Source organism: Lygodium microphyllum, chromosome 10, assembly GCF_053477565.2.
Source record: "Lygodium microphyllum isolate KBCC chromosome 10, Lygodium_microphyllum_v1.1.10, whole genome shotgun sequence".
In the NCBI taxonomy this organism is placed as follows: Eukaryota; Viridiplantae; Streptophyta; class Polypodiopsida; order Schizaeales; family Lygodiaceae; genus Lygodium; species Lygodium microphyllum.
This window is the reverse complement of record NC_141144.1, coordinates 108,584,912-108,595,863: the sequence shown is the minus strand read 5'-3', so window position 1 is coordinate 108,595,863 and position 10,952 is coordinate 108,584,912. Positions and strand designations below refer to the sequence as shown.

The following is a 10,952-nucleotide window of genomic DNA, read 5'->3' as shown; positions in this document are numbered from 1 at the left end:
AGAGAGGGAGAGGAGAGAGAGAAAGATAAAAAAATCATTAAATCTAATAGAGAAAGAGAGGGTCAGGATGAGGGAGGGACAGGAAATGAGAGAGGGAGAGAAAGAGAGAAAGGGAAATGAGAGAGGGAGAGGAGAGAGAAAAAGAAATGAAAGAGAGAGGAGAGAGAAAAAGAGAAAAATCATTAAACCTAATAGGAAAAGAGAGAAAGAGAGGGTTAGGGTGAGGGAGGGAGAGGAAATGAGAGAGGGGGAGAAAGAGAGAAAGGGAAATGAGAGAGGGAGAGGAGAGAGAAAAAAATGAGATAGGGAGAGGAGAGAGAAAAAGAGAAAAAATCATTAAACCTAATAGAGAAAGAGAGGGTGAGGGGAGAGAAAAAATCATTAAACCTAATAGAGAAATAGAGAAAGAGAGAAAGATAGGGAGAGGAGAGGGGAGAGAAAAAATCATTAAACCTAATAGAGAAAGAGAGAAAGAGAGGGTGAGGGTGAGAGAGGGAGAGGAAATGAGAGAGGGAGAAAGAGAGAAAGGGAAATGAGAGATGGAGAGGAGAGAGAAAAAGAAATATGAGAGAGAGAGGAGAGAGAAAAAGAGAAAAATCATTAAACCTAATAGGGAAAGAGAGAAACTACATTATCCTAGAAACTACAAAGGGTACAAATACATTATCCTAGAAACTACATTATAGAAGCTTCCACTTGTGTTGGCACAAGGGTACCATCATATTTCACCCTCCCCCTCTCTATATTTGTGTATGCATCTACGTACAAAGGGTACAAATAAAAATAGACAGAAGAGAAGCCAAATAGACAAATGTAACAATATGTGGGTATAATAGTCAGTGTTACAACTTCTCTTCTTTTTTACTACCCATATTTGCTATTGTACCTAAGTATTATGAAGGTAGATAGATAGATAGAAAAATAGATAGGTAGATAGATAGATAGATAGGTAGATAGATAGATAGATAAATAGATAGTATCATAGTACCCTAGATAGATAGTATCATAGTATCGTGGTCATGGTCGTGGTCGTGGTCGTAGTCATAGTCACGGTCATAAAAAAAGAGAGAGATGGAAGGAGAGTATAACAATCTAAGAAAAAAAAAGAATGATAACAAAAACAAATTGTTTGTTGTAACGTAGACAAAATGGAAAATGAAGAAGGTCCTGTTGTTCAAGATCGCGAGGCGTATCTTAATCAGTATGTCCCATGTCCTTGCTCTCAATATACGCTGGCAATTAGACGAAAACGCCGATTGTCTATAGAACACATACGACAATTTGGCGAGTTTCAATCTGAGATCATTGATTAGGCGATTGCGGATTTTCAGCAAATGGTAAGAAAAGTTAATATCAATCATGCATTGTACTTGCAAGCTAATTGAATACCATATATAATAAGATTGGGTATCGCTAGCAAATTTTCTATCCAGGGAGGTGATGTCTCATTGCAAGGAGGAGTGCACTCTTTGTGGCCAATTAGAAGAGTACGTGGGTGTGCGATGGATGGAGTGCAAGAGCCAATCCACCACTTGCAAGGCCAATCTATACCGTCAATGCCAGAGAAGGCAGGCAACCTTCCAGACCTACCTACAATCTTGGAGCTTGAGATGGAGGCAATGATCGATGCATTGATTCCCATGGATGTCGAGACTTCTGATCCTCTTGGAGAGGAAGCATCCATACCATTATATGATGGGTGCCGAGTATCTCGCCTGAAGACACTGCTTGCACTCTTAAGTGTGCAAGCAAAATATAGGTGGAGCGATACGAGTGTGACCGAGTTGTTCAAGTACCTTGTACATACGCTTCGTTGATTTTTTTTTGGCGCTATTATTACAAACATTTGTGCTTTTTCAAGGAGTTTATGATTTTTTTCACGTTATTGAAATATCATATATTACCACCTGCATATACCATGCTTGAGTCTCGTGATGATACATGATATGTTTTACGAAAGCTTGGCATGGACTACAATAACATCCATGCATGTATCAACGATTGCATATTGTTTCGAGGAGAATACGAGACTATGGAGATATATCCAAAGTGTGGTGCTCACAAGTATCGACAGGACTTGCAAGGGCAAACCATCCCTAAAAAAGTTCTCAGACACTTTTCTCTTATCCCCCGCATAAACTACATGTTTTGTACGTCTGGCATGGCGAGCTTGACAATGTGGCATGCGCAGAATAGGTCCACGGATGGAGTTCAACGAATATCAGCGAATTCACACGCATGGAGCCACATTGACTCTACCTTCCTAGGCTTTGCCCGAGAGCCAAGGAATCTTCAGCTGGGTCTTGCAATGGATGGCGTGAACCCATTCGGTCTGCGCTCAACTTCTTATAGTATGTGGCCTATAGTCCTTGTCAACTACAATATCCCTCTATGGCTTTCTACGAAGAAAGAACATCTCATCCTTAGCTTACTCATTCCCGGCCGCTATAAAGTCAAAAGTATGGACGTGTATCTTCGTCCATTAGTCGATGAGCTTAAGATTTTGTGGGAGGAGGGGGTCACCGTGCAAGATATGAGCAGGCACGATGGTCGGCGGTCAGCCAATATTAGAGCCATTCTCATGTGAACGATGCATGACTTTCCGGGATTCGGAGAGTGCTCAGGTGAACATGCCTCCATTCTCGTTGGTAATATCTATATTTTATCTCATTCAAGCAAGTATTCACTGGGTCGTGGTGTTGGAACAGGTCTGGTTACCTCAAGTTATCATGCATGTCCATTGTGCGGGCCACAGTTAGACTCTCAAAGGTCACGAACCGTGAAGAAGATGGTATATCAAGGAGACACTACTTTCTTGCAAGAGGATCATAAACTCAGGGAAGGTTTCCTTGGACGACCTCCAACACGTATGAACGCCGTAAGCTAGTACGAGCTGAAAATGGTCCACGCGGAATCACATCCAAATGGAATGCGGCAGTTCTCAGTTTTCTATGAGTTGTCATATTGGACCCACTTACAGGTCAACCACTTGTTGGATCCCATGAATATTTTCAAGAATGCGGGCAGCTTGCTATGGGACCACATCACAAGAAAGAGAGACACTATAGGGGCACAAATGGATTTGAAGGAGGTAGGTAAGATGGAGGCGCTTTGGCCGCAGTCAAGTGCTGATGGTCGCGTGCAGCTTCCTCGCGCTCCTTGGGTTTTGTCCACTAAAGAAGAGCGCATTGTGAAGCAAATAGTCAAGTCTATCCGCACTCCGACGGGTATGGTGCGTTCTCTCAGGTCCACATTTTCTAAAGACGACCAATTATCAGGGCTAAAATCCCATGACTGGCATAAGATATCTCAGGTTTGTACTACGAATGGATTGTAATTGGCGTGCGCATTTTGCTATTTGGAGTGTAGCCATTATTCATAATGCTTTTTCATTTGTGGCAGTTTGTGCTATTGATCGCGATCGCAGGATGTCTTACTCCAGAAATACGTGGGGCCATTTACAGGTTGTCGACTTTGGTGCAATGGATCTCACAGAAGGAGATTAAGACGTCCTCTATTGAATCTGCGAGGCGGGGAGCATTGGAGACGGTCTGTCTCTTTGAGAAATACTTGCCCACCAGCATGCTTACAATACAAATCCACCTTCTTGTGCATCTTGTAGATGAAGTGGAGATTGCTGGACCTGTCCATACGTGATGGATATTCTTCTTGGAGCGCTTCATGAAAACCCTGAAAGGCTTTGTGTGACAATGAGCTCGGCGAGAAGGTAGCATGGTTGAAGGTTGGTTGGTGTCTGAGGCGCTAGTGCATATTTCATAATGGCTACCAACGGTGGATCCAGACAACGAAATGCTATGGTCGCTGAAGGACGATGATAGACTGACTAGAGATGTGGTAGTTGGAAATGGGGTAGAAAAAAGAATGGATGCCTCAATGGAGGAGAAGGTGAATTGCTTTTGTATATTGCACCATGCCTCTATGGAGATGTACTGGCTCGCCAAGTACCAGATCGCTAGGCAAGATCAAGAGGAAGCGCGAGTTGAATTTCGACGTACGCGTCATCGACCGATTCGATATCTCGAAGGCATGGAGGAGATGCCACGGTTCATGTCAACGCGATGGTTGCATGGAGTTTTGACCACAGCGTCTCGCGAAGGGACAGAGTTCTCAATGGAGGAGTGGGAATTCTCGAGGGGATGTAGTCCAAAGGTGATGAGGGGTTTAGAATTTGTCGTATCTAAATTTTATATGCGATATCTAATTTGAGTGTTTCAATGTACAATACAAAATATATAGTGCAGCGTGGTTGCGCGGACGGCATTTTCGCGTGGAGCGTATTGACAAAATGCGCTCCACAATGGACTGTGGTATCATGGCATTTCGAGCAATAGAGCCGGCGACGAGCAACAGATCCAAACACGGTTGTGGATGAGATGGAGTATTTTGGAAACTTGCAAAGTATTGTTACGTTGGATTATCGTAGCTTCTCCATGATACTATTCGATGTGCAGTGGTTCAAAGTGGTACTTAAAGGAGCTGGAGCAACAGTTCGACGAGGTCCATCTTGATTTCTCGAAATAGATTCTAAAAAAAAATGGACGGATTTGCACGATACCTTTGTGTTACCGGCCCATTGTGAACAGGTGCATGACTCATTTGTTTGCTAATTGTATTATGACATGGTTTATGTCACAATGGTTTGAACTCTCTTGTACGTGTTTGTGAACATGTAATCTTCTATCCAAACCCCCGACAACCTCGATGGTGGTATGTTATACCTTCAACTTTCCGAAGTGCGAGAGTATATAATCAAAGCGATGTTCTGAGCATAAATGAAGATAATATGCAAATAGAGGGATTGATATTGCAAGGGGTGGAGGCCGTCGAAAGCTTGGAGCCAGCATCGACTAACAATGATGGAAATACAGGAGTCCAAGAATTCTTTGAGAATGAGGTGGACTCATCCTTTTGTGGTGACATGTCTATTGACCTTCCAGTGTATGCGGAGTTGTGTCAAGAGATTCACATGGGACCATAGGATACTTCATACTTGGAGCATCCACATACTCAATTCGTTGACCAATCGCTTATAAGGGTACATAAGATATGCATTTTAAGTGAGATTTTTAAAAAAAGGATTTATATTACTGTGCTTTGTATGATTTAAATTGATTATTTTAATATCATTTTTATATGTGTAGGTGACATTTTCAGGATGAGTCGAGGGATGAGCGATGAGGAGTTACAGGTTCACATGCATGTCTCCAGACCAAATCGCGAGATTCAGAGATATGGCAGACCAAGAGCTGCTTGGTCTTTGTTAGGGCGCTCTGGTACATCTACTTCAGCGCAATCGGATGCTTCAGCTTCGAGCAGACGAGCTCGGCACTCCAGACTTGGGCGAGAGGGAGGGAGTGCTTTGGGGTTAGGGGGATGCTCCAAAGATATGGATGCAGTGAGCCTATGGTCGACACACGATACAAGTGTGACTCCTCTCTCTCGTGGCCCTTCCAGGGAGGGTGCTCAGGCTCAGGTGGATGCTGTGGAGGCACAGACGCGGTGTCTCCGTCTCATCGTTTAGCTGGAGTTGCGTCACCTCAAGGATTTGTCATACCTGTGGGGACATCTACTCTAGTTACTCCGGCTTTTGCTCAGCCGTCAGCAGAAGGTGGGTGCCACTCTGAGAGATATTACCCCGGTCGATACACCGGATGCACATGGGTCTCCTGGATATGCCCAGGAGCGTGGACGCAGATAGAAGAGGATCCATCTTAGGCAGACTCCAGGGGGATATGGATATATAGTCGATGGTAGATCAGGAGCCATCATCATGAATGATGAGGGGAAGAGGGTCATGGCTCGCATGAGAGAGTTGTGCCAACAAGTTTTTCGGCAGACTCTAGGGGGATATGGATATCTAGTCGATGGTAGGTCAGGAGCCATGGCAGGGTAGCTTGCTGCCCTGCCACAAATTTTTTTTTCCCTATTACGTACTATCGCTATTAGCGTTGCAAATTTTACTGCTCGCGTCGTTATTGGCATTGTTATTTACATCACAAACCATCGCTATCAGCGTCGGTATTAGCATCGGTATTTGCGACGCTGATACCGACGCTAATAATGACGCCAATATTGACGCTGATAGTGATGGTGATACTGACTGTTCTATGGCATCGCCAATAACGACACTTTTTGCGACGACGGGGGAAAATTTTGTTATTTGCATTTTCGTCGCTTTTAACGTCGGTATAAGACCTATATCTTATAGTGTCTAATCTCTTGGATTTTGAGCAAAAAGTAGTGTTCTTTATTCTTGGGGACCTTTCGGCTCTTGCTATGTACGCATACGACATCCGATTTGCGCACCAATTATGCGCATGTGTGACTCTAGTTCTTCATTTTTATATATGTGGTCGCATGCCCTGTTAATCACTAGGTGGCATTAAGTACATTATGACTTTCATTGATGATTATTTGCATAAGGTCCTAAGCATATCCCATCAAGAAAAAATCAAATGTATCATGCACAAAATAAAACTAGGAAAAGCAAGCAACAACTAACATACCCAAAGCTAAGAAGGAACCAAAATACAACTCAGAGTAAACACATAGAGAGAGAGAGAGAGAGAGAGAGAGAGAGAGAGAGAGAGAGAGGAGGAGAAGAAGGACTCACCTTAAATATTTGTTGTGATGGGCAGTGGCACAACTACAAACTTCTTCTTCTCCTCCATCTCCTTGCTCTTTGGCTGTTCTCCTCGTCGCAACAAACATACCAAAAGCTAAGAAGGTAGCAAAATACAACTCAAAGCAAAGATAGAGAGAGAAAGAGAGAGATAGAGAGGGAGGGAGGGAGGGAGGGAGGGAGGGATGGAGGGAGAGGGAGAGAGAGTGAGAGTGAGAGAGAGTGAGAGTGAGAGAGACAAGAAGAAGGACTCACCTTGAATTGGTGTTGTGATGGGCAGCGACAGGGCTACAAACTCCTTCTCCTCCCTCTCCTTTGTCTTTGCCTCTTGCTTCCTCCTCTCTTTACCCTTTCTTCTTTGCCTCTTCCTTTCTCCTCTCATTGTGTCGTACGTCTGTAAAAAAAAAAACCCAAAAGAAACGCAAGACCGGACTACTTTGAAAAGAATGACACACTAGCAATATTTTTCAATTTTTTTTAAAATTTTAGTGCGCGTCTGTGCGCGCATTTGAAAGCGCGTCTATAAACACGTGTACATAGAGCACGAATTGCGTCTACATACACGCGCTTATATACGCACAGTTAAACGCGCCCGACTATACGCATGTGCCAAGCACGTCTATAACTGCTGCTTGTTGTAGTGCAAAGTGGTGGAAGAGGTGATAAGCATGGGAGGAAGGCTCGGCAATAGGTGGAACCAAGAGAGGGAGAAGAATCCAAGACAGTGGGGAATTGAAGCACTTGATTATTGGAAAAACAAAGTTGTGGAGGTACCCAGGATAGTGAAAGGCTACGAGTCCTAACCAAAGTGGAGTAGGAGAAGCTGGGACGGCAACATGGATGCTTGGATATCCTTTTGCAACACACTACCCTTCGAGATAAACAACCCCACATACATACCATATCTTAAAAGGGTAGGTTTGGACTTCAACCTTGACATCCACGGAAGATATGATTTTAAAAAAACATACAATGTAACATGGCACTATGTTGAGTTGCACATTCACAATTAGGATTCTACAACTTTATCGAGTAATGTTTGCTAATAGTCAATAAACATTGCTCTGTTAGCATACTAGGTGGAGAATTAGAAACTTTGAAGACCACAAAGATGAGGCATTCTCCATTTGTGATGCAACGTTTACTTTGGAGAGGGAGAGACTTTCTCAAAGGAGTCGTGGCTTTGGAGAGTGAAGTAAAGGCTTTCTTGAGACGTGATTGGAAATACTCTCCCGTTGAACTAGTTAGAAGTCCTAATACTTTTTTTTTTTCAAATGAACGTGCCAAAAATAACGGTGGCCTAGGTTTGGTAGATTTGGTTGATTAAATATCAAAATGTCCAGTACGAGGAATAGGCAAATGTATTCTAAGTGTACAGCTGCCAATGGCATCGAAACTCGGTGAGTAACGGAGGACAGCACGTAGTTAAGGAGGTTGAAACTACTTCTGTTGGCATGTATACTCGTTGAAACAACTTACCTTTGTTGTTAAATCATAAGGGCTGATAGGGAAGTGATCCGATGTTCGCTTGGAGAGGTTTTCATTATATGTCAGAGAATACAAAAGTTTAGCACATGTATGCGAGTTCTGAATTGTGTTATGTCTACGTGATTTGTATTGATGTTTTTGGAGAACCAATCGAGTACAAACATGGCCTCCTTGATGTCAAGGTACAACGATCTTACTTTTATTGTTTGTCTCCTTACAATTCGAAAGGAGGGAACGAATGCCGGCGGATCGGCAATGGAATGAATATGTTGCTAACTATCCAAAGAGACGTTGCATCCTCCATAAATTTTCAGGCCGGCTAAGCAGGAGGGGCGAGGCATGCATAGGATCTATGTAACCAATTCCAGGGGGATCCAGACGAGCTGCAGGGAGCCATTATCATTAGCTGCTGTTGGCGACGCGGCAGTTGAGACGGACTTGTCCCTGGGTGCCGGTAAGAGGACTGATGTTGCCCATGCTCACCATCGAGGCAGCGAAACTTCGAAAGAAGGCCGCTTGGGATCGAGCAAAGGTATTGACGGAGGAGGCAGTGGCAGCACCGGGGGTGGAGAGGAGCTCCTGGTCGGAGAGGAGGACACCCATGTTCTTCTGGAGATTGATGAAGTAGCGGTTGTCGAAGCGATCGGGGGTGCCGGGGTCGAGATTGGTGAGGGTGGCCGAGCTGCCGCCTTGCGGGCAGGTTTGCTGGAGGACCTGCAGGAAAGTAGGGTCGATGGTGGGGTCCGGCTGACCGGTGGCGTTGAAATTGAAGAGGCGGTTGGAGAAGGTGGCACAACGAGCGCTACCGAAGGTGTGTCCGCCTGATCAGTGGACGCAAAATATCATTTATAATATAGAATTAGACGCTTAATTTTACTGTTCTAATGTCTGCCTGTGAAGATTGTTGTCTTTTGCGCTACTTTTGTTCCATACGACCGATGAAGTAATACTAATCAAGAGCGAGTAGAGTACTTACCAGAGAGCACGGCCACGTCTCTGGCGGAGAGGCCAACAGCCTGGAACTTGGCAATAATGGCAGAGAGCGGCTCAAAAGGTGACGGAAGAGCTGCGTTGGCGGCGCTCTGACTGGCGATCGTGCTATCCCTCCGCCCCAACAGTACCCTCCAAGAAGGCCCACCCGCCTGCATTAATCATGAATGCATGCATATTGGATTAGTTCTGCGTGCTTAATGGCGCTATCTCGCTACATCATTGATCATTCAAGGTAAATGTGGGAGGAGAACTACCTCCGTCACGGCGTCCCGCGCAGTCAGGGCCAGGATGTCCGCACAGGAGACGGTGGCGGGGCAGGCCTTCTCCACGGCCGCCTTGATGGCATCTACGACCTCGAATCCCCTCAACGAGTTAGCGTTCGGCCGTGCAGACTTCTCGCCCGAGTCTCCGTCCAGCAGCACCGAGCCATCGCATCCCTGAAATTAACCCGCCGTCCATTAGCCAGACATACATATTATTGTCCTGAGTTGAATCCTGAACCCACAAACAATGAATTTATATCGTGTCCTTCATTCCCTCTTGTAGACCATTCAGAGTCCTGCATTCAGTGTCGTCACTCTGCTAAAAGCCCATCATCAAATAGCACTTCTCTTGTTAGCTAGCTTGACATAATAATTAACTACCTCTATTTCACTTACGTTGACGAAACAATCGTGAAAGTGCAGGCGGAGGAGCGACGCTGCCATGCGCGGCTCCGCTTGCACAGCCGATCTCACGACCCCTCGCACTATCGAGTCCAGATCACGGCAGCTTCTCGCGTAGAAATTCGGACTGAGCTGTGCAGCACAGGAAGCTGTTGGAAGAAGATTAAGCACCATCAATATGGCGCAAATATTGTTCATAATTAGCAGCATTGATGGGCCATTCATGGTCCGCTGGTCCTTGATCTTCATTTGGACGTCGAATTTGCTAGCTCCGGCTGCTGCTACACTGTCTATATAAGTTGGATATGTGTTTGTTGCGGTCGCTAGGCCGGCTGGACTCGACCTATCTACAATCTATAAGGTGCAGCAACGCTTAAATACTAGAGATGGGCGCACGTTGACGCCGATTAATATCGGACGTGGATGATAGTTAGGGGCGCTCCAAAGGGTAGTAGAAGAGCAGATGTTATCCGCGGATGATTCGAACAGCGGACGTGCACTCACGTAGTGATCAGAACGCACCCAACGCAGGAGAGGGATGTCTAGACTAATTTACTGATAATCAATTAAGTTATACAGGTGAGTATAGAGGGACAAAGAAAACGATAGGAAGTGCAGACCAATGCATGCAATAGCCGATCCGACGCTCTTTTAATATAGCTTTCAGCTCAATCAGGCGTGTTTGAAACAGTCCACAAGGTAGCATGCGTTTGAAACAGTCGTCCTTTGACCTGCCATGCAACTAGCAATCAACAGTGACGTATTTGTCCACGGAAAACCAATTAGAACAGGTCAAATAGCGTCCTCTCACTACTCTAGATTATATATATATCTGTGGGCTAGTTCCAGGGGCAGCTAGTCCCCACTGCCTCTGCGCGATTTCCTTTGAGATGATCTGTTGAGTTCTCGTAGCCCTTCGGGTGCTAACGCGTTGATTTGATCGCCGTGATCATCCAGCTTTCTAATGGTTGACCTTTTGTGCGGGCCAAAATGGCTCTGCGGACTTCCACTTTCTTCCAAATCAAAGGTCAGAATCCAGCTTGAAAATAGCAGCTCATAAGTGATCCAATGGCAACGGGCTCAAGTTTGCACACGAAGGAGAAACATGATACGTCCACACACCGTTGCGTTTGTGAGCGTCCAAGTGAGAATAATAGAGGAGA

General features: G+C 45.0%; 1 protein-coding gene across 1 annotated transcript; it reads right to left on the bottom strand.

Moving 5' to 3' along the window:
• Positions 1-8,236: 8,236 nt before the first annotated feature.
• LOC148030419 (peroxidase A2-like) lies at positions 8,237-10,399 on the bottom strand. Its single transcript, XM_087686736.1, has 4 exons — positions 9,784-10,399; positions 9,379-9,561; positions 9,108-9,273; positions 8,237-8,952 (listed from the first exon to the last, which is right to left on the bottom strand). The coding sequence occupies exons 1-4, from the start codon at positions 10,036-10,038 to the stop codon at positions 8,534-8,536; spliced, it is 1,023 nt and encodes a 340-aa protein (XP_087542862.1). The 5' UTR covers positions 10,039-10,399; the 3' UTR covers positions 8,237-8,533.
• Between the last annotated feature and the right edge of the window lie 553 nt (positions 10,400-10,952).

Coding starts and splice junctions, on each gene's coding strand:
- LOC148030419 (XM_087686736.1), bottom strand. CDS start 10,038: ATGAAGATCAAGGACCAGCGGACCATGAATGGCCCATCAATGCTGCTA. Junction 9,274..9,378: donor CGCGGGACGCCGTGACGGAG/GTAGTTCTCCTC, acceptor TGATTAATGCAG/GCGGGTGGGCCTTCTTGGAG. Junction 8,953..9,107: donor AGACGTGGCCGTGCTCTCTG/GTAAGTACTCTA, acceptor TCCACTGATCAG/GCGGACACACCTTCGGTAGC.